This window comes from Denticeps clupeoides, chromosome 3, assembly GCF_900700375.1.
Source record: "Denticeps clupeoides chromosome 3, fDenClu1.1, whole genome shotgun sequence".
NCBI classification, from domain to species: Eukaryota; Metazoa; Chordata; class Actinopteri; order Clupeiformes; family Denticipitidae; genus Denticeps; species Denticeps clupeoides.
Window position 1 is genome coordinate 34,809,792 of NC_041709.1, and position 25,828 is coordinate 34,835,619.

Below are 25,828 nucleotides of genomic sequence, written 5' to 3' on the forward strand. Positions count from 1 at the left end.
CATCACACGAGACGTAACACCGAGATCTTGCATTGATGATATGGCCTTCAAAGTTGTCGGTCAAATTTTATTCCAAGGCTCCAGACTGTTGAAGAGGTGAAGTAATGGTTGTTCTGGTTGATGTCTGAACCTGGCGAAGAGTGCCAATCAGCTGAATTAAGTGCCAATCAGCTGAGTGTTTCATCCACTCCTTCAGTGGGCAGCCATGACATGCGTCCGGGGAGCAGTGTCGGTATTCGAACCGGCAGCCTTCTGATTACGGGGCTGCTTCCTTAACCGCTAGGCAGTTAGCTGCCTATTCTCACAAGTTATGAGAATATGTGTAACGTTTATTTATTTGTTTTAATTACAGAAGATCCTTGTTCCTGCCTCCATTCCTGTACTCAGACAGAACAACACCCTTCAATCATTCTGAGAGGATGGAGTGTCCAGTGAGCCATCACCATACCCCCACTCATCTGGAGGATTACATCCTTGACCACGGACCTCAGCGACCTGCCCTCAGTTCTCGTACAGCTACAGCAGTGATTGAGGAACAGTGAGCAGCAGTGCCATTAACCTACAGTACAGGCCAAGAGTTTGGACACGCCTTCTCATTCAATTCTTTTCTTTATTTTCATGACCATTTACATTGGTAGATTCTCACTGAAGGCATCAGAACTATGAATGAACACGTGGAGTTATGTCCTTAACAAGAAAAGGTGAAATAAGTGAAAACATGTTTTATATTCTAGTTTCTTTGCTCTGATTACTGCTTTGCACACTCTTGGCATTCTCTCGATGAGCTTCAAGTTGCTTCTCCAACAGTCTTGAAGGAGTTCCCAGAGGTGTTTAGCACTTGTTAGCCCCCTTCACTCTGCGGTCCAGGTTGCAGTTCCACCTTAAATGCTGCTCAGCAGGCTGATAAACAAGGACATACCATGAAACGAACCAGAGGGTCACCACAGCCACCACCACCGTTACAACTACAGCTTCAGGGAACTTCAAATGGACCAGTAACATCATTATGGACACGTAATCTAGACCATGACACTGACTACATCCTGGACTTCTCCAACCCCTGTCGGACTTATTATTATATCATCCCCAACCCTGCACTGACACCATTTGCAGGCTCACTCTACCCTGGAAGGGGGTTCCTCTCTGTATCACTCCTTCCCCAACATCCCCAACACCAGACTGTATTTAAGTTGTAATTCTGACAGCAAGAGATGCAAGTCTTCTCACTTCGTGCTGCTACAGAAGTCCTAACATTTACAGCATATATATATATATATATATATATATACCTTCTCTTAATTGAATGAACATGCTTTTCCCACGAATGAGGAATGCTGGATCAAGCCTGCAGTCAGTATTTACAGGCAAAGCCAACTTTAGGATTTACTCCATCCCGCCGGTTAGAAGTTCTGGGGCCTACCAAACCCCAGCCGGTCCACAGCCAGTTGCTTTATGATTGATGGGTGCCTCTACGCAGTTTCCACGCATCTCGTTCATTGATCATTTTGCACATTTGTAAATCTCAAGCATGTGGACATAATAAACCATCAAAATGAAGACCCGGGTCTGGTTCAGTGTGCGGCCCTCCGGGTCCCTTTCACCCGCGGACTCTAAAGTACCTAGAAACGTTCAGACCTCGGTTTAATTTTAACTTCCAAGTACTTTTCATATTTTATTATGTATTTTGTCAGTGGAAAAAAAAAAAAGGACCGAGCATATGTTTGTGGAGTCAAAGCTGCATTGGTCTCAACCAATGGAAAGAGGCGATTTATAAACAGGACCGTAGCAGCCCCTATAGGGGGACAAATGGAAATGTCCCGCGAGACATCTTTAATAGCAGGTATCACAAAAATGAGAATCTCACATCACAATGCATTTAAAACTGAACATGAAAGTTAATGAATTCGTAAACGTATGAAAAGGGTTTAATCCAAAGGATCAACACGAACGGGTAGGAGTTTTACGCTGCATGTATTTTCACGTGACAAATTTGGACATCACACGTACCAAATATTACTGCTTTCATGTAACACAAAATGAAATAATACAAGGACCTCCGTTCCTCTGCTTGGTGGAGATGTCGATCTGCATCGATTAACTCCGCCCACAACATAGTGCCGTGTGCATTTAAAGGAGAACTACCAGTATATACAACTGTTAAAAGGTGAGTGCGGACGTAACAAGTGTTTTTTGCTCTGGAGCAAATCAGAGCGTCCACACAGGCGCACGAGACCTTAACATCGTGTGACCATGTAGAAAATGGCTGGGATGCATCGCGATGCATCGATGTCGAGGCACTGCTAATCGTAATCGAATCGAATCGTGAGACCAGTGAAGGTTCACACCTCTACCTGCCAGATCTGAGATTCTATTCCGATTTGTGCTCATCGTCACTTGTAATGTTGACCAAGTCCTGGTTTTTGAGGGCCGACGTTCACATTTTGGTAGATTGATTCGCCGGACGGGACCTGGCTTTGCTGCTCAGTGTGTGCGGAGGCTCTTCTGGTGAATAAGGTGTGATAAACATCATGCTGAATGGCGTTGAGGTCCAGGCTCTGGTAGACCGAGTTCCTCTGGTTGCTTCCGTCGTCCTCACAAACGTCATAACGGTTGTTCTCCTGAAAGCAGATGCGTGCCAATAAAGGGTCCCATCGATAAAAAAAAAAAGAATAAATCCCGTACGGCCGTTCCCTCACCTTCACTTCAGGAGCGGAACATCCTGCCGGGCAGAAAACTCCCAGTAAACTTTCTACAGTCGGATCCAGAGATATTTCACTGACACGCAGGTTGTGGAATCAGATTATTTATTACTGCGTAATTGTAATTATTCTCTATGAAGGAAAGATGGTCACCTGCCCCCGGGCGTTTTCTGCAGCAGAACATGGTGAGGAGGACGCCGCAGAACACGACCAGCGGCACGGTCACGGCCAGAGTCACGGCGACGATCGTCCAGGTACCTGACGGAACAGAAGACACCAACTCTGAAGCTGGAGCAGAACGTTGGCTGCCGTCATGCGGAGGACACGGTCACCTCGGCCTCTGGGTTGGAGGGACACGGCAGCGGAGTTCTGGACTCCGACGTCGTTCCTCGCCTGGCAGTGATATGACCCTTTATCACTAAACGTAATGCTGATGATGGTGAAGTTCTGTCCTGCTGCTACTGGAGATGTTACGTTCTCCTTAAACCAGGTGTAGTTCTGCACTGGAGGGTTGGCATCACTGCTGCAGCTCAGAGTCACTGAACCTCCTTCAGGTATCTCAGCAGGTGGAGCACCCAGTACTCTGGTGTTCTTTGGTGGGTCTGATATGATAAAAACAAAATCCAATCATTTAAACACACTCACTAATTCTTATTAACGAACGGGACCATGTAGAGAATGTCATACTTACATCTAACATCGAGCTCCACTTCAGCAGAAGACAGGTCCTCATGGCCTTTAACAGCACAGGAGTATCTGCCCCCATCCTCCCTGCTGACTGGGTGGAGCAGCAGTTCATTGTTCTTGGTGGGTTCCTTCTCTAAAGGTTCTCCGTTCTTCTTCCATGAGTATGTAGGGCTGCTACTCAGATAGCAGGAGGTTTTACACACAAGTCTTACATCATTTCCTTCTGTTGCTGCACCCACAAGTTCCACCTTCAGATCTAAGTTTTTTTTTGTTTTGTTTTAAATGAAAAAGATAAAAATTCGTGTCACACGTCCAGCTTGGTGACCAGTTGTAAGATATATATTAGCGGGGCTCAGTAAAAAAGACACTGGCTGTACCTGTGACCGAGAGAATGGTTCCTTCTGCCCCCAGCCATTTGTGCACGTCCACATTTGTGGTGACCCTGCAGTGATACCTGCTGCCGTCGCTTCTCCTCAGGTTCGTTATCCTCAGAGAACACCGCTTGGTTTCGAGCTCGCATTTGGCACCGACTCGCCCCATCAGGTTTTTACTTTGAAGCACGGGCTGTACGGTCCCGCTGACATATTCGCACCAGAAAGCGTTCTGGACGGTCAGGTTGCTGGGGTGGGTGTATCTGCAGGACATCTCGGCCGAGGAGCCCCGCAAGGCGCAGATGCTCGAGGCTCCGTACTGAATGGTCCACGGCGTTCCAGAAAGACCTACAAGGCGACATCAAAACACGACCATTCTTTCAAGTGATGGCACGGTAGGATTCTACTGAGATGTGATTTTATTGTCACTCATCTTAAAATCTAAATGTTGTGAAAAAGGTCACGTTGTTCCATGAAGCTCATGAAAATCAGAAATCCAGGGTCCCCTCAAACAACACTGAAAAATGAAAGGAACGGAAACAAACGAATAACCTTGAACCATGAGCAGAGTGACAAGTGAACAGCAGGCTGGTGTCTTCATGATCCTGAGGAAGAGATGGTGTCCCATCAGTGAGGACAGAAGATCAGTAAATGAAGTTCTCCGGAACCTGCTTACCTGCGTTCGGTTTAACGAGTCTTCACGCGAACAGATGAGGAAGTCACACGTTTTTTCGAACAGCCTGTAAAGACGATGTTGCAACGGAAGTTCCCACTTCCACAAACGCTTAAAATCGCCAGTAGCTTCTCAGTCCCTGACGAAGGTCTTGTCGCTTATCTATTTTGTAGAAACACCTCAGATGAGTTTTTATTCATCAATTGGTGTTAGGAATAGCTCATATGAGAAGCTAAAAGCCTACCAAATGATGTTTAATGCATTAAAATGAATTAGTTTCACTGAAAAAAAAAAGATTTATCATTTAATCAAGACAGAAAGGTCCAATTTTGTCAAGGCAAAAGTTTTGTCGCTTATTTATTTTGTAGAAACACCTCATATTAACTTGATTTTTTAATGATGATGTTGTTTAATGATGTTTAATGCATTGAAATGAATTAGTTTGCTGGAAAAAAAAAAAGATTTATCATTTAATCAAGACAGAAAGGTCAAACTTTTTCAAGGCAAAAGTTTTGTCGCCTATACAGATATTGAACAAATTTGCTGCAAGTACAAATATATGTCATCAAATTAAGTAGTGTTGCTACAAGATCCAAATGTAATATCTTGTATGACTTCCATGAGCTTGAAGGACTGCATCCATGCGGTTTGGCAAGGATTCATACAATTTATTGATGAAGTCATCAGGAACAGCAAAGAAAGCGGTCTTGCATGCCTCCCAGAGTTCATCAATATTCTTTGGTTTCGTCTTCCATTCTTCCTCTTTCATCCTACCCCACACAAGCTCAGTGATGTTCATGTCTGGTGACTGGGCTGGCCAATCCTGGAGCATCTTGATCTTCTTTGTCTTGAGGAACTTTGATGTGGAGATGGAAGTATGTGATGGAGCACCGTCCTGCTGCAGAATTTGGCCTCTTTTATGGTTGGGAATATAAAAGGTAGCTAAGATTTCTTGGTATTTCAGACTATTGACTCAGACACTCCCATACTGGATGTAACACCAGAACACGATTTTCTAGGCGGATCCATGCGGGCTCCAGTAGGTCTCTTGAAATATTTGCGGTGACTGTGGTGTAATTCAACAGAAGATTCATCTGAAAAATCCCCCTTCCGCCACTTTTCCAGCGTCCATCCTTTTTTGCAGGCTCTGGGTCTTGGCAAATGCCACACGGTTTTTCAATTGTCTTTTGTTTAGTTCTGGCTTCTGGGCACTGATTGGACCATGGAGGCCATTTCGAGACAGAATCCAACAAACTGTTGTGGTTGACACAGGGACTTCAGGTGACCTGGTCTCATGGAGCTCTGCTGCAGTGGAAAATGGGCTGGTCTTGGATTTTCCAGCCAACAAATGGTCCTCTCAAGCAGTTGTCTTGCGGGGTCTGCCTGACCTGGGCTCGTCAAAAACGTCTCCAGTCTCTTCGAATCTTTTTTTTATCCTCTGTACTTGACGCTGAGAGACACATTGAAGGTCTTCAGCCTCTTGATAATCAACACTTTATTCTCAGGGTGAATGTTAGGCAGGTTTGCAGAGGTCTAGTTGCAGTTGATGTGAAGGTCTAGTGAAGGCTTCTTTTTATGCATTTGACCCATTATTAGTCACAAGAGAAGCTCATATGACAAGATGACAACATTTATGTCTTTGCAAAAATGGACTCAATGGGCTTTACCAAGCTTTGAATATTAGAAAACTTTTTGACAGTTTCGTTTCGCACTGAAACATTATTACAAAAGCTGTTGGGAATAAAACGAGCCGTTTCTTGTAAAAAAAAAAATCTGAAATATATTTCAGCGGCACTTGAGGTCAATTTGTACACAAGCGACCAGACTGTAGAAGGTCCGTTTGGATTATGAAGCTCTGTGGTTTCAGTCTGTCTCTGGGCAGACTGTGCGTGTCATCGACATCCAGGAAGTGGACGATAAGGCCGTAAATACACCGGGGGTGAGAATCTCGCCTTTTGCGCGGAGGTCGAGGTCAACGTGTGAAGCAGCGCGACTTCCTCGTCTGTGTATACAGGTTGGACCTTTCTTTTGAGGGCATTCAAAAAAAAAAAACTTCATTTGATGATCTTTTGTCCTCGCTGATGGGACGCCGTCTCTTCCTCAGGAAGACGCCAGCCTGCTGTTCATGGTTCCGTCCCAAGCGCGCTTCTACCTCCAGGCCAGAACACGTCGTGAAAGAAAATTTCAGGGTTCTGCCTGGAGGTACTAGAACCTGATCTAACAGACGTGTGAAAAGGGAGGGGCGATGGAGTTTGGACAGGGTTCTCTGACCCTGGAACTGTGGCCACACATCTCCATTTCCATCTACGTTCACAGCGTCTCGTCCAGAGACGACTTACAGAAGCGCTTTAAATATCCACCGCTGGTTCACCACGACCCGATCTGTAGATACGTAAGCAGGAAGGTTTTCGGCGCGACACGGTGTTTAGTGATGCCGTTTAGTGGAAGTTCGTCCCACCGTCTCGTCTCCAACACAGGGACGAGTCCAGATGAACGCTTCCCTCGTACCTCGTGAGATGGCTGCACCAGTGGAGCAGCGCTGGAGGGTCGGAGAGATCGAGGTCCAGAGCGAGGTGGGGCGAGAAGCGATTGGAAGTGGTGGCCTAGCTGTCAAGGAAGCGGACCCGCAATCAGAAGGTTGCCGGTTTGAGTCCTGACCCGCCAGGATGCCGCTGAGAAGAGCACCGTCTCCACTGTCATGGCCGCCCACTGCACAACCAAGGGTGATGGTTAAATACAGAGGACACATTCAAAGTAAAGTGATAAAGTGAAGTGATTGTCACTTGTGATACACAGCAGCACAGCACACGGTGCACACAGTGAAATTTGTCCTCTGTATTTAACCATCACCCTTGGTGAGCAGTGGGCACCATGACAGGCGCCCGAGGAGCCGTGTGTGGGGACGGTGCTTTGCTCAGTAGCACCTTGGCGGATCAGGATTCGAACTGGCGACCTTCTGATTACGGGGTCGCTTCCTTAACCGCTACTGCCCCTAAAAAAAAATCATGTCACAGTGTCACCGTGCTTCACAATCACCTCACTTTCACTGTAGCATAGGGTGGTAGTGGCCTAGTGGGTAGCGCACTCGCCTATGAACCAGAGGACCCAGGTTCAAACCCCACTTACTACCATTGTGTCCCTGAGCAAGACACTTAACCCTGAGTGTCTCCAGGGGGTCGACTGTCCCTGTAACTACTGACTGTAAGTCGCCCTGGATAAGGGCGTCTGGTAAATGCCGTAAATGTAAATGTCACAATGTCACAATGTCACCGTCTATCTTTCACTGTAGAGAGACCTGAGGACAGAGAGACCTGTGGCAGCTACAGGAGTCCAGTGGAGGGCGTGGGAGAACTTGAGAAGGTCGGAAGCCACGTTTTCAATTCGAGAGGGTTTATTTGATATAAGGCGCGTTTAAATGTTCCTTCTAAACGTTTAAAACGCCATTATGGAGGCGGGGAGTTGTACGACGCGACGTTGTGAGTTTGTGGGAGTCTCCCGGCGGCGCGGGAGGTGGGAACTCGGGTGTCGCTCTTCCCCGCAGACGCTTCCGGCTCCGCGGAACCGGATGACAGCGCGTCCGCGTCCGCGTCCTCCTCCTCCGTCGCCGTCATGTCCAACAACAACGCCGTCGGGAGCCTGGCCGTGGCGCAGAAGGCCGTCAAGCAGCTGCGGCTGGAGGCGAGCGTCCGCCGGATCAAGGTGGGTGCGACGGGCTCGGCGCGGGTTCGAGGCGTCGGCCCGATGACGTCACGGGCCAACGCGCCGTCGCTCCGCTGTCCCCCTTTTCTGGTCCCGGTCGTGTCCTTCTGATCCCGCGTCCTGCTTTTTTTTATTTTTTTATTCTGCTGCTTTGGCGGTCACGTGACGCTGCGCGGTTCGGAGCAGAGAAGATGTCCACCACGTCTTCCAGCCTTTACCAGACGCCCTTATCCAGAGCGACTTACAGTCAGTAGTGACAGGGACAGTCCCCCCCCTGGAGACACTCAGGGTTGAACCTGGGTCTTCTGGTTCACAGGCGAGTGTGTTACCCCACTAGGCCACTACCACCCTGGTACCACCTTGGTCATGAACCTCGGGTTCTCACCCCATGCATGCCTCCATAATGGCCCATCGGAGCACAAGAAGCAAAAGACGCATAGCCGCTAAATGCAGAGCCGACCGCCACGGGAAATCCTCCCTACCTGGAGCTATCAGATGGTAGAACTCGTCCTTGCTCTGTAGGTCATTTTTTCAGGGCTACTCAAACACAGATGTTTCTCACTCAGATGTGCAATACTACTCACCTGTATGTCTTTACCCCCCACACGCCGCCACTTGTACCCATGGCAGAATCATTATGTCACTTAGCACTATCTCTCCACTGGATATAGTAGTATCATTATTGTGATTGAGCCTTTAAGCTATTTTTGATAACTGCTCATATTGTACTATTTTTTGTAAATATAATTTATTCCTCTTGTTTCTCCTTCTGCATTGAGCATGTTGTTGACAAAAGAATTTCCCTCGGGATAAATTAAGTTCTTCTTATCTTATCTTACAACGTTTCGTCTTGGTTTATTTCCCAGGTGTCCCAGGCTGCCATGGACCTGAGGAACTTCTGTCTGCAAAATGCCACCAAGGACCCGCTGCTGATGGGGGTCCCGTCCGGGGACAACCCCTTCCGTCCGCCCAAGTCTTGCACCATTTTCTGAGGTACAGTTTCCGTCTCTTGATGCAAAGTTCGGTTTTATCGTTCGATAAAACGTCACCTGCGTGATGACAAAACGATTTGTCTCCCAGCAGCGCCGCCGCAGGTGATGTCATGGAAGGGCAGGAGACCTTGTGATGGACACGTCTCCCCACTGGAAAATTCCAAGTATACCCACTCAGAGACTTTGCTGTTGAGCCCTGAAATTGTTTAATTGAAGCCTAAACTAATTTCACAGTATGACTAAATGTACTCACACACCTTCGAGAGATTGTAATTCTGCCCTTTTCTTTTTATTATTATCCTCATTATTATTATTAATGAGATGAATCACCTCGTTCGCTCCATCCACCCAGACTCTTTCCTTCCTGCCCTCCAGTGATATGTTTGGCTATGTGAACTCATGGAAAAGTGTGACCGCGCTCCCGACTTACCTGTCCTGTTTTTCCGAGGTTTTCGCACACAGTGCCTTAGTATTTGCGGACGACCTAACACTGTTAACATGCCGCGCCCGAACGACGGGACGTTTGGCATCACTACCTTTTTACCAGTAAAAGTGGTTTTATTTCTGCCTACAGGCCTGTCTGCGTTCTTCTTTTCTGCGTGAGAGGTAAACGTGGCCGTGGTCCCGTCGGGTTTTTACTTCCCCCTCCCGCCAGTGGCCTTTAAACTCATTTGGTTATTTGGGCTTGTCGCGTCCTGCCAGAGGATGCAAACGAGCAGAGATTTGCATAAAATGGCATGACCACTCTGATCATCACCCACGTCCCGCCTCTTCTCACCTCTCTCCACAGGGTCCCGGTAGCTGCTCGCATCGAGTTCAAATCCTGTAAATGGAAGTTCTCCCTCTTACACCAACACACTACTATGGGACAGTGGTGGCCTAGCAGTTAAGGAAGCGGCCCCGTAATCAGAAGGTTGCCGGTTCGAATCCCGATCCGCCAAGGCCTGGCATGGCTGCCCACTGCTCACTCAGGGTGAAGGGATAAATGCAGAGGACAAATTTCACTGTGTGCACCATGTATCACAAGTGACAATCACTTCACTTTATACTAGCTACACCCTCTCAGATCTGCAAACGAAATTAGACTGAAAATTCCCTCTTCACGGGGTCTCTGATCCCAATCAACTCTGTTCTCCTTTGTTGTCCCTGGCTGGTGGGACAACTTGTCCTGCTCCATTCGACTAGCCGACACCACCACCACCTTTAAGAAACATCTGAAAACCCACTTATTCAAAAAGTAGTTCCGACAAATCTAACACACATAAAAATATATATATATATATATATATAGTCTAGCACTTAACAATTCCCCAGCATGTTCTATTCCTGACAAGTTACTCAAAATGAGAATTGCTGGTGTCTTCCTCTTGTAAGTCGCTTTAGATAAAAGCGTCTGCCAAGTAAAGTAAACTAAAGTAATAATATCAAAGATAATATATAATAACGCGAGAACGAAGAATTGAATTCTGCCGTGACGGTCCACGCGAGACACGTTTTAGTCTGGCAACGAAGTAAAATGACGAGGGAGAAACGCGACAGCCGCCGAGCTCGGACGAAACGACTCGTTCGCGGAGGATAGCTTGGCTCCCGAAATGACTCGTTCGCCGAGTCGACTCGTTCGCCGTTCGTTCGCGGAGGACACGCCCCCCGCCGCCGCCGCCGCCGCCGGACGTACGTGCGCGCCGCGCGCGCCCCCGTAGTCTCGATGATGGCGGTGTCCGTGTTCACCGGCGTGCGGCTGCTCTCCATCGGCGACGCCAACGGGGAGATCCAGCGCCACTCCGAGCAGCAGGCCCTGCGGCTGGAGGTCAAGAGCTCGCCGGACGCCGCCGTGATCAACCTGTCCAACAGTGAGTGGTTCGGTTCGGCCCGACTCGGCTCGGCCCGCGGCGCATGAATGGACGCGCGTTAGCCTAGCCGGCTAGTTAGCCAAGCTAGCCGACGTAAACAAAGACAAAGGTGGCCGCCCGGCCGCGGGCTCCGGGGCCACCGCGGGGTCGTGCGCGCCGCCCGGGCCGCCGCGGTCCCTCCCGCGGGCCGACGAGAACGGCCCGGCCGGCCACGTCGTTCGCTGGAGCGGCCCGGCGGCGCGACTGGCGCCCGCGGCGGCGTGCGTGTCTCCGCGGATTAGCATGGCCGGCTAGCGGGGCACCGTGCCCTGGGTCCGACGTGGAGAATAATAAAAATGTATTTTAATAACCGAATAAACACGACGAAGGGCGGCAACACCGCGAAATAAAGGGTGTAAAGAGACATTGACGCAGTTTTTATTAAAAATAACAGCAATAAACGGGAGATTTGTGGCCATCTTTCTCGGTATGAATGGATCAGTCTTGTCTGTGGTGTATTAAAAGGGTTTGGAGTGTCATACACACATTTATATTGTACACACGTAATAAAAACAAGAGGAAATGGCATTTTGTCGGGCGACTGTGGATAACCATCCGATTATCCGCTCGTCTAATTAAACCCATCAGATTACGGGGGTTAACCGGGCTATATCGGACGTTCCGGCCTGACCGGTGCGAGGCGTGTCCGTCTGAACGCGTGTGTCACTCACGGCCCTTCGCTGTCCCGCAGACGAGGACACGAGCGTGTTCAAGTGCTCGCTGTCGCACGAGACGGAGTGCAGCCGGGTGGGCAAGCAGTCCTTCATCGTGACGCTCGGCTGCAACAGCGTGCTGCTGCAGTTCCCCACGCAAGCAGGTGAGGCGAAGCGCCCTCTCCATACGCGCCGCGCGGGATCTGACGTTATTTATATCTGTCTGGGTCTCTCTCTCTGTCGTTAGATTTCTGCTCGTTTTATAACGTGGTGAAGAGCTGTACGGGCCAGAACTCGGCGCCGTCGGTGTTCAGCGAAAGGACGGAGGAAGCCTCTGCTGTGCAGTACTTCCAGGTAACGTTACACAACGCAGCAGCACCTCCTCAAGTTCTCCACACCGCCCCTCTACTACGTTCCCTCCACCGGCTCCCAGTAGCTGCACCATCAGGTTCTAAATACTGATGCTGGCCTACAAAGCCAAACATGGAATAGCACCATCCTACCTCACAGCCCTCATTACACCTCGCACTGCACCTCATATACTCCGAGCCTCCAGTACTGCTCGCCTGGTCCCTCCATCTCTGAAGGTAAAAGGAAGACGCTCATCTAGACTCTTCTCCGTCTTGGCCCCTCGGTGGTGGAATGAACTTCCAGCTCAGTCACTGAGCACCTTCACACGGCAGCTCAAGACCTTCCTCTTTAGAGAAGATTTAGATGAACTTGTAACCTTCTTCTTGTCTGACTTCTGTATAGAAACTAGAACAGAGTGAATAAAAAGATTGTATTCATAGTTGGGGGTCCTAGTGAACCAGAACTGACCACCTCATCCGTGGTGACATGGAAGCACGTTGTAAGTGGATCTGGATCAGGGCGTCTGCCAGATGGCACAAGTGTAAATGTTACACAGACACACACGTTCTCTCGCACGCCCCCAACACCTCATCTCTCTCTCCCCAGTTCTATGGCTACCTCTCCCAGCAGCAGAACATGATGCAGGACTACGTCCGGACCGGAACCTACCAGCGGGCCATCCTGCAGAACCACACGGACTTCAAAGACAAGGTACCGAGCCGCGGAGCTTCGACGCGTAACGGAACGGCCGTGCGGTCACCGGCCGCTGCGTAAGGTGACACGGGCGTAGCGGGTAAGGAAGCGGCCCCGTTGTCGAAAGGCTGCGGGTTCGAATCCCGAGGTCCTCTCATGGTGCCCACTGCTCACCAAGGGTGATGGTTAAATACAGAGGACACGTTTCACCGTGTTTCACTATGACTGAAACACCCACTTTCACCTGGAAGGTCTGAGCTACCACAGGATCCTGATCCGTGGGAAAGTGAAAAGTTGTCACAGCACACGGTGACACGTGTCCTCTGTATTTAACCCTCGGTGAGCAGTGGGCTGCCAGGTCAGGCCCTGGGGAGCAGCGTGTGGGGACGGTACCATCATCTAATGGGGCAGTCCGTCTTGGCCCCCCGTCATCAGTAGGTTGACTGATCGAATTCCGAGTGGCACCTTGGCAGTTTGGGATTCAAAGTGTCCCTGAGCAGGACACTTAACCCTGAGTGTCTCCAGGGGGGGACTGTCCCTGTAACTACTGGGTGGTAGTAGCCTAGTGGGTAACACACTCGCCTGTGAACCAGAAGACCCAGGTTCAAACCCCACTTACTGCCATCGTGTCCCTGAGCAGGACACTTAACCCTGAGTGTCTCCAGGGGGGGACTGTCCCTGTAACTACTGGGTGGTAGTAGCCTAGTGGGTAACACACTCGCCTGTGAACCAGAAGACCCAGGTTCAAACCCCACTTACTACCATCGTGTCCCTGAGCAGGACACTTAACCCTGAGTGTGTCCAGGGGGGGACTGTCCCTGTAACTACTGGGAGGTAGTAGCCTAGTGGGTAACACACTCGCCTGTGAACCAGGAGACCCAGGTTCAAACCCCACTTACTAACATTGTGTCCCTGAGTGTGTCCAGGGGGGGACTGTCCCTGTAACTAACTGGATAAGGGTGTCTGGTAACTGCTGTAAATATTCTCCTTCCTCAGGTGGTGCTGGACGTGGGCTGCGGCTCAGGGATCCTGTCCTTCTTCGCCGCCCAGGCGGGCGCCAGGAAGGTCTACGCCGTGGAGGCGAGCACCATGGCCCAGCACGCAGAGGTAACCACGGCGACGCGGCGCGCTCGCACGCGCGGTGGGGTGGAGGTTCTCACGCCCTCTTCCTCTGGCCTCCCAGGAGCTGGTGAAGAGCAACGGCCTGTCGGAGCGGGTGGTGGTGGTGCCCGGCAAGGTGGAGGAGGTCGGTCTCCCCGAGCAGGTGGACATCATCATCTCCGAGCCCATGGGCTACATGCTGTTCAACGAGAGGATGCTGGAGAGCTACCTGCACGCCAAGAAGTTCCTCAAACCCGGAGGTAAGCGGCGCGCGGCGTTTCACCCGCCGCCGCGGAGTCAAAGGTCGACACCAACGCGGTTCTCTTACCGGTTTCCCAGGCAACATGTTCCCCACCATCGGCGACGTGCACGTGGCGCCCTTCACGGACGAGCAGCTGTACATGGAGCAGTTCACCAAGGCCAACTTCTGGTAGCCGAAGCTCCGACGTCTTGCGGGACAGCCCGTCCTCGTCCTGAACGCTCCCCTCTGTCTCCGTCCGCAGGTATCAGCAGTCGTTCCACGGCGTCGACCTCTCGGCGCTCCGCGGCGCGGCGGTGGAGGAGTATTTTAAGCAGCCCGTTGTGGTGAGCTGTTCCTTTTTTTTTACGAAATACGAATGTCGTGTTTGTTGTAGCAAAATAAGCCAATCGGGTTCCAGCGTGGGCGGGCTTTTATTCAACTTCGCAAGTTCACTGTGGTTCATATCCGAAGATTCACCTCAGTCTCCTGGATTATTAATAATAATCAGAATCGCCACATCTTCGTCATCGTAACACGAGTACAACAAAATCCGGCGTACTAATACGATACAGGATATAAAACTTAAATTAAAGGTTGAGGTCGAATCCTCATCGGAGCGGAGGCGGGAACATGGGTCATTATGGGGGCGGTTGGGACATAAAGCGGTTTGAGGTCCGTCTCCTCTTTGGTTTCCGTACGGCAATATCAGGAAAAAGTTGTTTTTTATTTTCTCACGTACACAGTCGTACACGGTACGATACGCAGTGAAACGCTTTAGCGACTGATACAGACCACCGTATTGCAAATATTGCAAGTAAACAATGAACCAATATTGCAAACATAACCAAATATTACGCTTTTACGTCTTTAACGTACAACATAAAAGGTATCACGTGAAAACATTTGCGAGGAAAAAAAAGTCCAGACTGATTGAAAGTTTAAAAGACAAAAACAAAACAAACGGGGTCGGGGGGGGGTCGCGACAGCAGCCATCTTGTTCGTTTCCATATCGCCCGGTGTCTCGTATTGACCGCTGTCACCCCACAGGACACGTTTGACGTGCGCGTCCTCATGGCCAAGTCTGTGAAATACACGGTCAACTTCCTGGAAGTGAAGGAGGCGGACCTGCACAGGTGGGTCACGTGACCTCCCGAACTTGCGGATTTGTCTTCGTGTGTGTGTGTGTGTGTGTTTTTTAATAAATGCCCCGCCCTCGCTCCCTCTGCAGGATAAAGATCCCGTTTAAGTTCCACATGATGCAGTCGGGCCTGGTGCACGGTCTGGCCTTCTGGTTCGACGTGGCCTTCATGGGTTCAGTGTGAGTCTCTACACCCTGTTTCCCGTCCGACCGGTTTTCCTGCATATCCTGATGTGTGTGTGTGTGTGTGTGTGTGTGTGTGTGTGTGTGTGTGTGTGTAGGATGACTGTGTGGCTCTCCACGGCTCCCACGGAGCCTCTGACTCACTGGTATCAGGTTCGCTGCCTGCTGCAGTCCCCGCTCTTCACTAAAGTCGGAGACACTCTGACCGGAACCGCCGTGCTCATCGCTAACAAGAGGTATAAACATGCGTCCGCACACACACATACACACACACACACACACACACACACACATTTACATTTCCAGCATTTACCAGACGCCCTTATCCAGAGCAACTTACAGTCAGTAGTTACAGGGACAGTCCTTCCCTGGAGACACTCAGGGTTAAGTGTCTTGCTCAGGGACACGATGGTAGTAAGTGGGGTTTGAACCTGGGTCTTCTGGTTCATAGTAAGTAGTTACAGGGACAGTCCCCCCTGGAGACACTCAGGGTTAAGTGTCTTGCTCAGGGACACGATGGTAGTAAGTGGGGTTTGAACCCGGGTTTTCTGGTTCATAGTTCCCCTCTAGGCTACTACCACCCTACTGATCGTAAGGCGCTCTGCATAACGGCGTCTGGTAAATGTAAGAGCACAACGTCCCAGGTTCAAACCCCACTTGCTACCATCGTGTCCCCAGGGGGACTGTCCCTGTAACTACTGATTGTACGGCGCTCTGGATAAGGGCGTCCGATCGATCCTGTAGATGTAACTGTTGGTAAAATCTGCTGTTGCCATGGTTTCGGCCAACCAACCCATCTTCCTTCTGTCCTCTGGCTGGTCCAGGCAGAGTTACGACATCAGCATCGTGGCTGAAGTGGAACAGACTGGCTCGAAGGCCACCAACACTCTGGACCTCAAGAACCCCTTCTTCAGGTGAGGTCCTCCCTCCCCGTCCATGCCCTGGTCTGATTGGCCGGCTCGGTCACTAGCCAGCTGGGATTGGGTGATCTTGTCGCTGATTGGATGCCGTGCGCTTTGCAGGTACACTGGGTCTAGTCCGGCTCCGCCCCCCGGCTCGCACTACACGTCTCCCTCAGAGAACATATGGAACACGGCGGGGACGTACAACATGAACCAGAACGTCACAGGTACGGTGACGCACACACACAACGCTTGTGTAGAAAACGCCGCGTGGACCGCCGAGAGACAAGAGAACACCATGTGGCGATCGTTCCCGCCCACAGGCGTCCCGGCGGCGTACGATCTCAGCGCTGTCATGGGGACGGGCGCCGCCGTCCCTCAGAACAACCTCATCCCTGCCGGTACGTACACGCGCGGCGTCATGTCTACGTGCGCGTCCTGCGTTGTGTAACTGACCCCTCCCCTTCTCCTGTGTGCGGCGCAGGTGGCGTGAACCACACCCCGTCCCGAGTCGGCTCCATCATGAGCACCGGGCTGATGCAGGGTCAGTCGTCTCCGACGTCCACACGCGACCGCGTCTCCCCTCAGTATGTCCCCCTGCGTGACTAACCGACCCCGATGTTCCCACACAGGAAACGCGGCCGACCAGCCCGAGGCCCCCGCCGCCGGCGTCCACTACCCCATCAGCGGCCAGTTCCCCATGGGCGGCTCGTCCGTCACCATGGCGTCTCCCGTGGCGATCTCCGGCAGCACCATCCACTACGGAAGTTAATGGCGCCGCGCCGGACTCTCGGCTCTCTGACTTTGGACAAGAAAAAAGCAACTCTGCCATATCCTAGGATCTTCTGTCACGCCACGCCCTGGTCACCCATCCGTCCCCCCCCGATAGGAAAACCCGTTCTGTCCCTCCTCCTCGTCGTCCCGCGCCGGAGAACCAGCTGCAGCGGCCGCCCGGCGCCAGGAGGTGGCAGCGCGGGGCCAGAACTCGGATTTACACACACATATCTGCGGCGCCCTCGCCGAGACGGCGTCCACGTCCGTAGTTCTAGTCTCCACGTCCTTTTATTTTACTCTCCGGCGTTTTTAACCAGCGCGGGGACGACTTTTTCCCCCTTTTTCCCCGCGCTGCTGGGCTTTTCGGAAGGAAAGCGGAATGTTGGACGTTAGAGGAGTAGCGTAAGTAGACTTTTTAAACGCACGGCATCATGGACGCCCACGGCGAAAGGTCTCCGCCTCCGCGTTGGTTTATTTTTCCGCTGATTTCCGCATTAAAATCCGTGTGTGTTTTTTCGTCAGGAGTTTGTTTACTGGTCCTCAAACCACCGGAGATTTTACAGAAGGACTTTTCGTTCGAGCCTGATCACGGATGAGTTTTAACGCGCGAAATCGCCGCACCCTGTGTCCCCGTCCCCCCCCTCTCTTTTTAGGGGGGCGACAGTCACCCATCGTGTCCCAACATTCCACCACGTCACCTGGCCTTGTTCCGAACCGCGCCGCCGTTCCGCTCGGAACCGAGCGCAGCCCCCTGCTGAAGTGTTACATCACTCCTCCGTAGAAGCAATTATTTTATGTTCTGTCTTTATTTTCGTAATAAAATAAAAAGGTGAAAAAAAAAATTACCAAATTAAATGTTGGTGGAGAATAAAAAGCGAAGTGTGTGGGTGTGTAGTTAGTTTTTTTTTAAGTGATTGTCACGTGTGAAGCACAGCACATGGTTCACAGAGTGAAATGTGTCCTCTCCATTTAACCATCACCCTTGGTAACAGTGGCCTCCATGACAGGCGCCTGGGGAGCAGTGTGTGGGGACGGTGCTTTTGCTCAGTGGCACCTCGGCGGATCAGGATTCGAACCGGCAACCCTCTGATTATGGGCCCCGCTTACTTCACCGCTAGGCCACCACTGCCCCCGCAGGGTCAGGTTTTGTGCTGCGCTGTGGGGTGTGTTGATGGAATTGGTGTGAAGTCTTGTCAGAAGCAGGGCTGTTGGAGAAGTTCATCTGGGTCCTGGATCACATCGAGGGTTATTCCACGCTGTGGTAATAAAACGAGGGGCGACATCCAATCAGTCGTTACAGGGACAGTCCCCCCCTGGAGACACTCAGGGTTAAGTGTCTTGCTCACTTACTGAGCTGAACTTACTACGATGGTAAGTGGGATTTGAACCTGGGTCTTCTGGTTACATTTACAGCATTTATCAGACGCCCTTATCCAGAGCGACTTACAATCAGTAGTTACAGGGACAGTCTCCCCCTGGAGACACTCAGGGTTTAGTGTCTTGCTCACTTACAGAGCTGAACTTACTACGATGGTAAGTGGGATTTGAACCTGGGTCTTCTGGTTCATAGTAAGTAGTTACAGGGACAGTCCCCCCCTGGAGACACTCAGGGTTAAGTGTCCTGCTCAGGGACACGATGGTAGTAAGTGGGATTTGAACCTGGGTCTTCTGGTTCACAGGCATGTGTGTTACCCACTAGGTTACTACTGTCTGATGTTCACCAGAGCTGTCCGGTTCCTTCAGTCGGCCAATCGGAACCGGAGCTGAACTGATTAATCGATCAATTGCTGAATTGGCTCCAGGTTCCTCACACCTGGTTCCAGTAAACGAGGTACGTGCACCTTAAAGAAGTTCTGGTTTTGCGTCCACAATAAACCTGGAGGGGAACTTGTTCTGATCCAACTTCTTGGTTCCTGACCTGCTTTTCCTGGAAACCACACACTAATTAAAGATCTCTGGTAATATGGAGCAGTCACAGAGTCTTGGTTTAATTTGTTTCTTCTGGACTCTTCCCTTCCTCGTTCAACCTTCTCCATGTTATGGAAGATGTGCTTTCTTGTCGTTGTAACACTGATGTTTCGTCGTACCCGACTTCTAGAACCCAGATGGCTCACAGGCAGGGCCGGGCGCCGCCCAAATCCCGCCGGGCTGTGCAGGAATGCACAGGTGGCACCGTGAGCCACGCCCACACCCAGCCACACCCTCTTCACACGGTGAGACACACCCGCCTTCTACCTTCTCTTCTCAGGCCTGAGCACAGCCCACCCCGCGGCGCCCTCCCATGGTCACGCCGGGACGGGCGCCAGGGCAGAACTTGCAAATTGCTCCTCTAAATCTACAGGAAAAAGTTGAGGGTAAAAAGTAATTTGCTGAATATATATATTTTTATTTTTAAAGAAATTCTGTCTTTCAGGAACAGCTTGCTGAAAGGGACCAGGATGTCGCCAGGCTGCAGGAGTCTCTGAGGAGAGAACGGGAGAAGGTCTCTCCCTCCACCTCTCACAGAGTCCAAAAAATCTGAAAAACTTCAATTTATCCCAGAGATTTTATCCACAGAGAATAATATAATTACAATAGTAAAAATAGTACAATACAATCTACAATAATAACTTATTGTATATAAATAAAATAAGGGTACAAATACAACCATTATTATGAAATATATATAAAGCACTTTGTGTGCTAAATTTCTTAAAATTGTCATTGTGAGACTGCAGCACAGCACACGGTGAAACGAGTCCTCTGTATTTAACCATCACCCTTGGTGAGCAGTGGGCACCATGACAGGCGCCTGGGGAGCAGTGTGTGGGGACGGGACTTTCATCAAGGGGACCTCAGCGGTTTGGGATTCGAACTGGCGACCTTCTGGTTGCGGGTCGGTTCCCTCGCCCGCTTGTTTGGGGTATAAATGGCGTATATCCAGTTTGTATAGAGACATCTCAACATGTAGGTGGAGCTGAAACCGGTCACTGAAGCTCCGCCGTTTGTGTTTTTGTCTCGTGGTGGCCGCGCCCTGTTTTGTCTGGCTGTGGGCGGTAACTTCAGCTACGTAAAATATATATACGTAATGTGCATATTCCAGAGGGTGGTATGGTCTGCTGATGTTATTTATTCAGATGGCCTACTGAATTAGTTGTGTTCATAATGGGTAACAAGCTCGTCTATGAACCAGAAGACCCACATTCAAACCCCACTTACTAGCATTGTGTCCCTGAGCAAGACACTTAACCCTGAGTGTCTCCAGGGGGGGACTGTCCCTGTAACTACTGATTATAAGGGCGTCTGGGGAATGCTGGAAATGTAAATGTGTGTGTTGCAGTGTTCGCATCTGCAGTCCCGCTGCAGCCAGCAGGGGGCGGAGTTGAAACGCAGAGAGCAGCAGAACGGCAGGCTGAAGGACCGGCTTTTCTCGGACAGGTACAGGGAGAGGGCAGCAGGTGAGGGACCTTCCAGACAAGGAAGTCCTGCTCGTGGCCAGTGATGCTCCTCTGACCTCCCGTCACGCCTACTTTTGCCCTCAGCCATTGAGGTTCTGAATGGTCAGCCCAAAGCTCTGGCGAAGAAGGACCTCGCTGCTAAGATCCCGCGGTCTGATGGCAGGTGTGTAGCCTGATCCCGGTGGCACCTGTTGCATCATACATGGGGTTTTGGAATCATCTTCTAAATACTTGTGAAGTGGGAGAGATGATGAATAAGGGTGAACTGTGTGTGTCTGTCAGAAGAGATGAAGAAGCCTTAAGTTTGATGCTGGAGAGACGAGAGGCGGAGCTTCGAGAGGCAATGAAGTTGAGACACGCCCTCACCACACTACTACATGGGCTCAGAACAGACATGGAGAAGGTCCACCATTACTGTTTCATTCCACAGTTTATCCTCCAAATCACGTTTCAGACCTTTCATATTGTACGCCGGACTGGACAGGTTTCCAAGGGCGACTGTGACGAGCAGGAGCCAGACAGCAAATGGCTCGTCGAATCAGAGACTGCGCTAGGTGATCATGTGACCGGCGGTGTGGTCCAGGAGTGGATAAAGGTGCGAAACATTGGGCTGAAGCGGTGTTTCATGCAGAGTAAGGACAAGTGTGTGTGTGTGTGTGTGTGTGTGTGTGTGTGTTGACTGGTGAGTAAGCATCCAATAATCCCCCTCCGGTGTGTGTGTGTGTGTGTGTGGTAGGCATTACAGGAACTGGAACGGATCAGGACAAGCTGATTGCACAGTTGGAAGCCGAACTGGACCAGAGTCAGAACTTGGTCAGATTACAGCAGCAAATGCTACAGGTCAGACACACACACACACACACACACACACGGCTGTCATGACCAGCAGAGACCGCAACTCACCAAAACTGACCATCCAGGATCAACCAGTGAACACACAGGTCTGAATAGAGCAGTGGTGGCCAAGCGGGTAAGGTAATGGACCCGTAATCAGAAGGTTGCGGGTTCGAATCCCGACCCGCCAAGCGTCCCCACACGCTGCTCCCTGGGCGCCTGTCATGGCTGCCCACTGCTCAAAAAGGATGACTGTTAAAAGCAGAGGACACAATTCATTGTGTGCACTTCACTTTCACGAATAGAGGGTAATTAGACCAGCATGGCGAGCAGCGCATCCACATATCTGCTGACTCTAAAGCATCTTAACAGATTTTGAACACAAGTGTAGGAACAAATGAGGGCGAAACCGGTGAATTTTTGTTGTTTTGAAGACTCCATCCACACATCTGTGCCATGAATGAGGAGGATAGGCGGTTTTACAAATGAAACTGCTTCTTTGCATTCAGCCAAACCAACTGTGCTATATAAACGGTACAGATATTGTATTTATGGGCTTTCAGAACGCAGCTTTGAGGTCTGTGGAGTTTTGAGGCCAACTCAACACTTACTGTATGTTCCTCCAACCATTCCTGAAGAATGGCAGGGTTTAAATAAACAAAATAAAAGATAATGTCCTCCTTTCAGACCAGGGCATCTTCTGTCGTTGGTCAAGTTCCGATGTAATCTCTCTCAGGACAGCGTGGCTCCACCCCTTCCTGGATCTCTTGCCGATTCATATTATCTGGAGGAATGGGAACGGCTTCAGGTAAAGTGGGCGGAGTTTGAACGTCAGAGGCGGAGCTTTGAGAGGGAGAGGCAGGCCTTCACCGACGCTGCCATCCGGCTGGGCCATGAGGTACGGGACCTGATGTAAGCGAGTGCTTTGGCCCATTATGCCCAGATCATGACCAAATGTGCATTTTTATTTTATTTATTTTTTTCGTGCCAGAGGTGCCAGTTTGAGCAGCAGCGAGCGTCTCTGGTGAAGTGGCAGTATCTGGGTTTCACCCCAGGACCAAAGCCGTCCACCCTCAGTGAGTCTGTTCCCTTCTCGACCTCCACGACTGGCGACTGGGGCAGTGGTGGCCTAGCGGTTAAGGAAGCGGCCCTGTGATCAGAAGGTTTCCGGTTCGAATCCCGAGCCGCAAAGGTGCCACTGAGGTGCCACTGAGCAAAGCACCGTCCCCACACACTGCTCCCCATGGCTGCCCACTGCTCACTCAGGGTGATGGGTTAAATGCAGAGGACAAATTTCACTGTGTGCACCGTGTGCTGCGCTGCTGTGTATCACATGTGACAATCACTTCACTTTGTTGTTGTTTGACTGTTGCAACGTTCAAAGCGAGCAATCTATTAAATTCAAGGTTCACTTTTAAAAAGGTTGTTTGGTTAACTATATTGAACCGAAACGTTACAGCTTTTTTGTTGTTTTTGCCGTCAGTTACAGTTCCTGGTCACGTGACTCCTCCTCCACCCAAGTTTCCATCCACTCCGTGCTTCCCAAGGTTCGACCCGAACCCCTGGTCCCCCCAAGAGGACGTCGTGACCCCTAGCACTCCTGAGCTCTACTCTGCCCTCAGACTGCCCTACTGCCCCAACAGGTTGGTCACACGCTAATTAACACGAGTAAGAGCCAAACGGGCTCCGTTCAGAATGCGGACATTCGTTCGGCACGGAACCAGCAGTTCGCACGACCCGTTCTCATACGTCGCGCGACCCAACGTGCTTTAGAGAGACGAGAAGGTCACTTTTCCATCCGTATTGATTCTGTTGGTCTCCATTGGTTTATTTTACATTCATGCAACTGTAATAACTCTCTTTATCACTCCTCTCTCTAGTCCCCCGGTGTCTGAGAACCGAACGGCAGTGTCAAAGAAAGTTTGTCTTGCGCTGGACATGCATGATCTTGAATGTTCCTTTTAGTATTTTCTTTTTATTGATATTTAAGTATTTAATTTTTTTTTTTCCAATAAAAGTTTCAACCCTGTGCCTATGTGCTTCATCCTCCTTGAAGAAAGACATGGATGTTGCAGGAGGCTGATGATGTGCATGGATTACCAACATGACCACTGGGTCCATGTCTGGGATCCATATTGCCGCTATCAGAATCGTTTCGATGTACGGTTGTTACTTCTCCCCGGCTAGGGTCAGGGGAAGGATGAGATGTTCCACACTCCGCGACAGGATGCAGATGCAATGTGGGCTATTTTCAAATTCTAAATGTTCATGCATATACAGTGACCGAACCACTGCTGCCGTGAGGACTCTCTTACATCAGGTGCTAAAGAAAAGTGAATAGAGTGGTGCTAGCGGGTAACACACTCGACTACGAACCAGAAGACCCGGGTTCGAACCCCACTTACTACCATCGTGTCCCTGAGCAAGACACTTAACCCTGAGTGTGTCCAGGAGGGGGACTGTCCCTGTAACTACTGATTGGATGCAGAAGGTAAATCGAACAAAGGAAGTAAAGACCAGACACAATGACAACCAGTTACTGACACTACTGATTGAAAGACGTCCTGAAAAAGGGCGTCTGATCTGATGCTGGTGGAAAATGCTGGTGGAAAAGGACCGATTTGATGACTGCACTTCACACTTCTTCAGTCACCTCAGGAAATGAACTTGAACGTCTCCACAGTTGACACAGGTCTTCCAGATGTGATGAGGTGAAGTTTGGCAAAGTTCAGTCATCTCCGCTGACCTGAGTGTGTTCAGCTTTAAGTGGGTCTGTCAACATGTCACCATCCGTTCAACCTCCTGTCGATACGCAGACTCCATGGACCATGGAGTGGGAGAAGAGTGGGGCAGTAATGGCCTAGCGTTTAAGGAAGTGGCCCCGTAATCAGAAGGTTGCCGGTTCGGTGCCACTGAGCCTCTGCAGGAAGTAAACCTGCAACCTGTACGTAGCTGAAACGGCAATAAAGCTCACTCGAACGTGAACTCGAGTGAATCAGAGCATTTTCATCCCAGGAGCGTTCTGTTCACGTAGACCTGCGGTGGGAGCGGGTTTTTAAAAAATGTTTAAACTGAGATGGTTGGGCGCATGTTTTACATGATGCAATATCTTGCTGGGACAATAAGCAAAACATTTATGCTGAAAATAAAGTTCTGCCAAAATCAGAACCAAATTATGGGACGGTGGGAACATGTCCAGACACCAGTCAGACCTTTTTTCCACATGTCAATTTACTGACGAAAAAATCCCAGGCAGCAGGAACATTAAAATGTATTTGGTGATTTTGTAGTTGTTCGATTGGAAGGTGGGGTGGTAGTAGCCTGGTGGGTAACACACTCGCCTATGGACCAGAAGACCCAGGTTCGAACCCCACTTACTACCATCGTGTCCCTGAGCAAGACACTTAACCCTGAGTATCTCCAGGGGGGGACTGTCCCTGTCACTACTGATTGTAAGTCGCTCTGGATAAGGGGGTCTGGTAAATGCTGGAAATGTAAAATAACCCCCTTGGGCTTGAGTTCGACTGGTCCATTTTTCCCCCGCCGCCCCGGCACCTGTGGATTCTTCCCGCACCCACGGGCCACGCCGAGGGCGCGTGCTGGCTCCGTGCGCTGCTGTTAGGGCATCATCATCATCATCATCATCATCATCATCATCAGCAGCAGGGCCGGTGGGGTTCCGGGCGGCTGACATGGCGCCATTTGGACACATGGAGCGCAGGACGCAGGACTTCCAGCCCTGGCGGGACTACCTGGGCTTGGCCGACACCCTGAAGGGGATCCAGGGCGGCGGCGTCGCGGCCCCGCCGACCCCGCCGGCCGCCGGAGCCGAGCCCTCCGACCGCGGGCCTCCGGCGAGGAAGTTCTGCAGCTTCTGCAAGCACAACGGCGAGTCCCAGGCGGTGTTCGGCTCCCACTGCCTGAAGGACCGCGGCGGGGAGGTGGTGTGCCCGTACCTGCGGAGCTACGTCTGCCCCCAGTGCGGAGCCACCGGGCCGGCCGCCCACACCAAGAGGTTCTGTCCGCTGGTGGACAGCAGCTACACGTCGGTGTACACGCGTTCTGCCCGCTGAGCCGAGTCGAGCCGAACGGAGCCGAGTCGTGCCGAACCGAGCCGAGCTTTTAAACGTTTTAATGAAGGGTCGCACACGTCGGAGTCGGGCCGCGGTTTAACCTTTTTTTTTTGCCTTTATTTATCACTTTTGCATGCTTTTCAGCACTTTACTTAACTTTGTTTTGCGTGTGGGTGTGTGTGTGTGTGTATATATTGCGCTGTTTTATTCCCCTCTTTGCTTAACGATCACTTTGCACGCTTTTAATTTCGGGTCTGAACCGAGCCTGAGACCCGCGACGGGCCGTCGTGCACGAACACGCCGACGTTTTAAACATTTTGTACGTTGAGCCGATTTTTCGACATCGGCGTGCAGAAAAATGTGACAAAAATGTGAAAGTTTGCTCCTGTTTGGATTTTAAATACCACTTTTGTATTAACGGGCATGTTGCGTGTTGCC

The 25,828-nt window shown here is 50.7% G+C and overlaps 5 protein-coding genes across 10 annotated transcripts; 4 read left to right on the forward strand and 1 right to left on the reverse strand.

Annotated features, from left to right (window-relative positions):
* Positions 1-2,228: 2,228 nt before the first annotated feature.
* Positions 2,229-4,454, reverse strand: LOC114785775 (B-cell receptor CD22-like). The gene is made up of 7 exons (XM_028972357.1): positions 4,434-4,454; positions 3,764-4,105; positions 3,391-3,642; positions 3,032-3,301; positions 2,853-2,957; positions 2,697-2,749; positions 2,229-2,618 (listed from the first exon to the last, which is right to left on the reverse strand). Exons 2-7 carry the CDS (start codon positions 4,029-4,031, stop codon positions 2,391-2,393), a joined length of 1,176 nt encoding a protein of 391 aa, XP_028828190.1. The 5' UTR covers positions 4,032-4,105; positions 4,434-4,454; the 3' UTR covers positions 2,229-2,390.
* A 3,484-nt stretch (positions 4,455-7,938) lies between these two features.
* On the forward strand, positions 7,939-9,692 carry LOC114785898 (guanine nucleotide-binding protein G(I)/G(S)/G(O) subunit gamma-10). Of its 2 annotated transcripts, none has more exons than XM_028972555.1 (3): positions 7,939-8,129; positions 8,996-9,122; positions 9,210-9,692. In XM_028972555.1, the coding sequence occupies exons 1-2, from the start codon at positions 8,040-8,042 to the stop codon at positions 9,119-9,121; spliced, it is 216 nt and encodes a 71-aa protein (XP_028828388.1). In that variant the 5' UTR covers positions 7,939-8,039; the 3' UTR covers position 9,122; positions 9,210-9,692. The 2 variants fall into 2 exon arrangements, with proteins under 2 accessions (XP_028828388.1, XP_028828387.1); XM_028972554.1 differs by having other exon boundaries at positions 7,940-8,129; positions 9,213-9,692.
* A 746-nt stretch (positions 9,693-10,438) lies between these two features.
* Positions 10,439-17,930, forward strand: LOC114785704 (histone-arginine methyltransferase CARM1-like). 2 transcript variants are annotated; one of them, XM_028972226.1, is made up of 16 exons: positions 10,439-10,971; positions 11,702-11,827; positions 11,911-12,017; positions 12,621-12,725; positions 13,704-13,814; positions 13,891-14,068; positions 14,148-14,238; positions 14,312-14,393; positions 15,097-15,182; positions 15,278-15,367; positions 15,469-15,606; positions 16,195-16,284; positions 16,393-16,499; positions 16,596-16,673; positions 16,757-16,816; positions 16,905-17,930. In XM_028972226.1, exons 1-16 carry the CDS (start codon positions 10,827-10,829, stop codon positions 17,042-17,044), a joined length of 1,734 nt encoding a protein of 577 aa, XP_028828059.1. In that variant the 5' UTR covers positions 10,439-10,826; the 3' UTR covers positions 17,045-17,930. The 2 variants fall into 2 exon arrangements, with proteins under 2 accessions (XP_028828059.1, XP_028828058.1); XM_028972225.1 differs by having other exon boundaries at positions 10,440-10,971; positions 16,393-16,673.
* An 803-nt stretch (positions 17,931-18,733) lies between these two features.
* Positions 18,734-23,373, forward strand: LOC114785757 (afadin- and alpha-actinin-binding protein). Of its 4 annotated transcripts, none has more exons than XM_028972326.1 (10): positions 18,734-19,259; positions 19,460-19,528; positions 20,366-20,483; positions 20,568-20,646; positions 20,766-20,886; positions 20,968-21,115; positions 21,220-21,323; positions 22,054-22,215; positions 22,309-22,393; positions 22,801-23,373. In XM_028972326.1, exons 1-10 carry the CDS (start codon positions 19,086-19,088, stop codon positions 22,974-22,976), a joined length of 1,236 nt encoding a protein of 411 aa, XP_028828159.1. In that variant the 5' UTR covers positions 18,734-19,085; the 3' UTR covers positions 22,977-23,373. The 4 variants fall into 4 exon arrangements, with proteins under 4 accessions (XP_028828159.1, XP_028828158.1, XP_028828157.1 ...); XM_028972325.1 differs by having other exon boundaries at positions 18,734-18,877; positions 19,145-19,259; positions 20,766-21,115; XM_028972324.1 differs by having other exon boundaries at positions 20,766-21,115.
* A 1,568-nt stretch (positions 23,374-24,941) lies between these two features.
* nanos3 (nanos homolog 3) lies at positions 24,942-25,431 on the forward strand. The gene has a single exon (XM_028972541.1). The coding sequence runs from the start codon at positions 25,010-25,012 to the stop codon at positions 25,388-25,390; it is 381 nt and encodes a 126-aa protein (XP_028828374.1). The 5' UTR covers positions 24,942-25,009; the 3' UTR covers positions 25,391-25,431.
* Positions 25,432-25,828: the final 397 nt, after the last annotated feature.

What these genes read in the sequence shown, in the direction of transcription:
- LOC114785898 (XM_028972555.1), top strand. Translation starts at nt 8,040, where the DNA reads ATGTCCAACAACAACGCCGTCGGGAGCCTGGCCGTGGCGCAGAAGGCC. An exon ending in CGAGCGTCCGCCGGATCAAG is followed by an intron (nt 8,130 to 8,995) that starts GTGGGTGCGACG and finishes TTTATTTCCCAG; the next exon opens with GTGTCCCAGGCTGCCATGGA.
- nanos3 (XM_028972541.1), top strand. Translation starts at nt 25,010, where the DNA reads ATGGCGCCATTTGGACACATGGAGCGCAGGACGCAGGACTTCCAGCCC.
- LOC114785757 (XM_028972324.1), top strand. Translation starts at nt 19,086, where the DNA reads ATGGAAGATGTGCTTTCTTGTCGTTGTAACACTGATGTTTCGTCGTAC. An exon ending in TACAGCAGCAAATGCTACAG is followed by an intron (nt 21,324 to 22,053) that starts GTCAGACACACA and finishes AATCTCTCTCAG; the next exon opens with GACAGCGTGGCTCCACCCCT. An exon ending in CCATCCGGCTGGGCCATGAG is followed by an intron (nt 22,216 to 22,308) that starts GTACGGGACCTG and finishes TTTTCGTGCCAG; the next exon opens with AGGTGCCAGTTTGAGCAGCA.
- LOC114785775 (XM_028972357.1), bottom strand. Translation starts at nt 4,031, where the DNA reads ATGTCCTGCAGATACACCCACCCCAGCAACCTGACCGTCCAGAACGCT. An exon ending in CCTCCAACCCAGAGGCCGAG is followed by an intron (nt 2,958 to 3,031) that starts GTGACCGTGTCC and finishes CTGTTCCGTCAG; the next exon opens with GTACCTGGACGATCGTCGCC. An exon ending in GTTCCGCTCCTGAAGTGAAG is followed by an intron (nt 2,619 to 2,696) that starts GTGAGGGAACGG and finishes ATCTGCTTTCAG; the next exon opens with GAGAACAACCGTTATGACGT.
- LOC114785704 (XM_028972225.1), top strand. Translation starts at nt 10,827, where the DNA reads ATGATGGCGGTGTCCGTGTTCACCGGCGTGCGGCTGCTCTCCATCGGC. An exon ending in GAACAACCTCATCCCTGCCG is followed by an intron (nt 16,674 to 16,756) that starts GTACGTACACGC and finishes TGTGCGGCGCAG; the next exon opens with GTGGCGTGAACCACACCCCG. An exon ending in GAGCACCGGGCTGATGCAGG is followed by an intron (nt 16,817 to 16,904) that starts GTCAGTCGTCTC and finishes GTTCCCACACAG; the next exon opens with GAAACGCGGCCGACCAGCCC.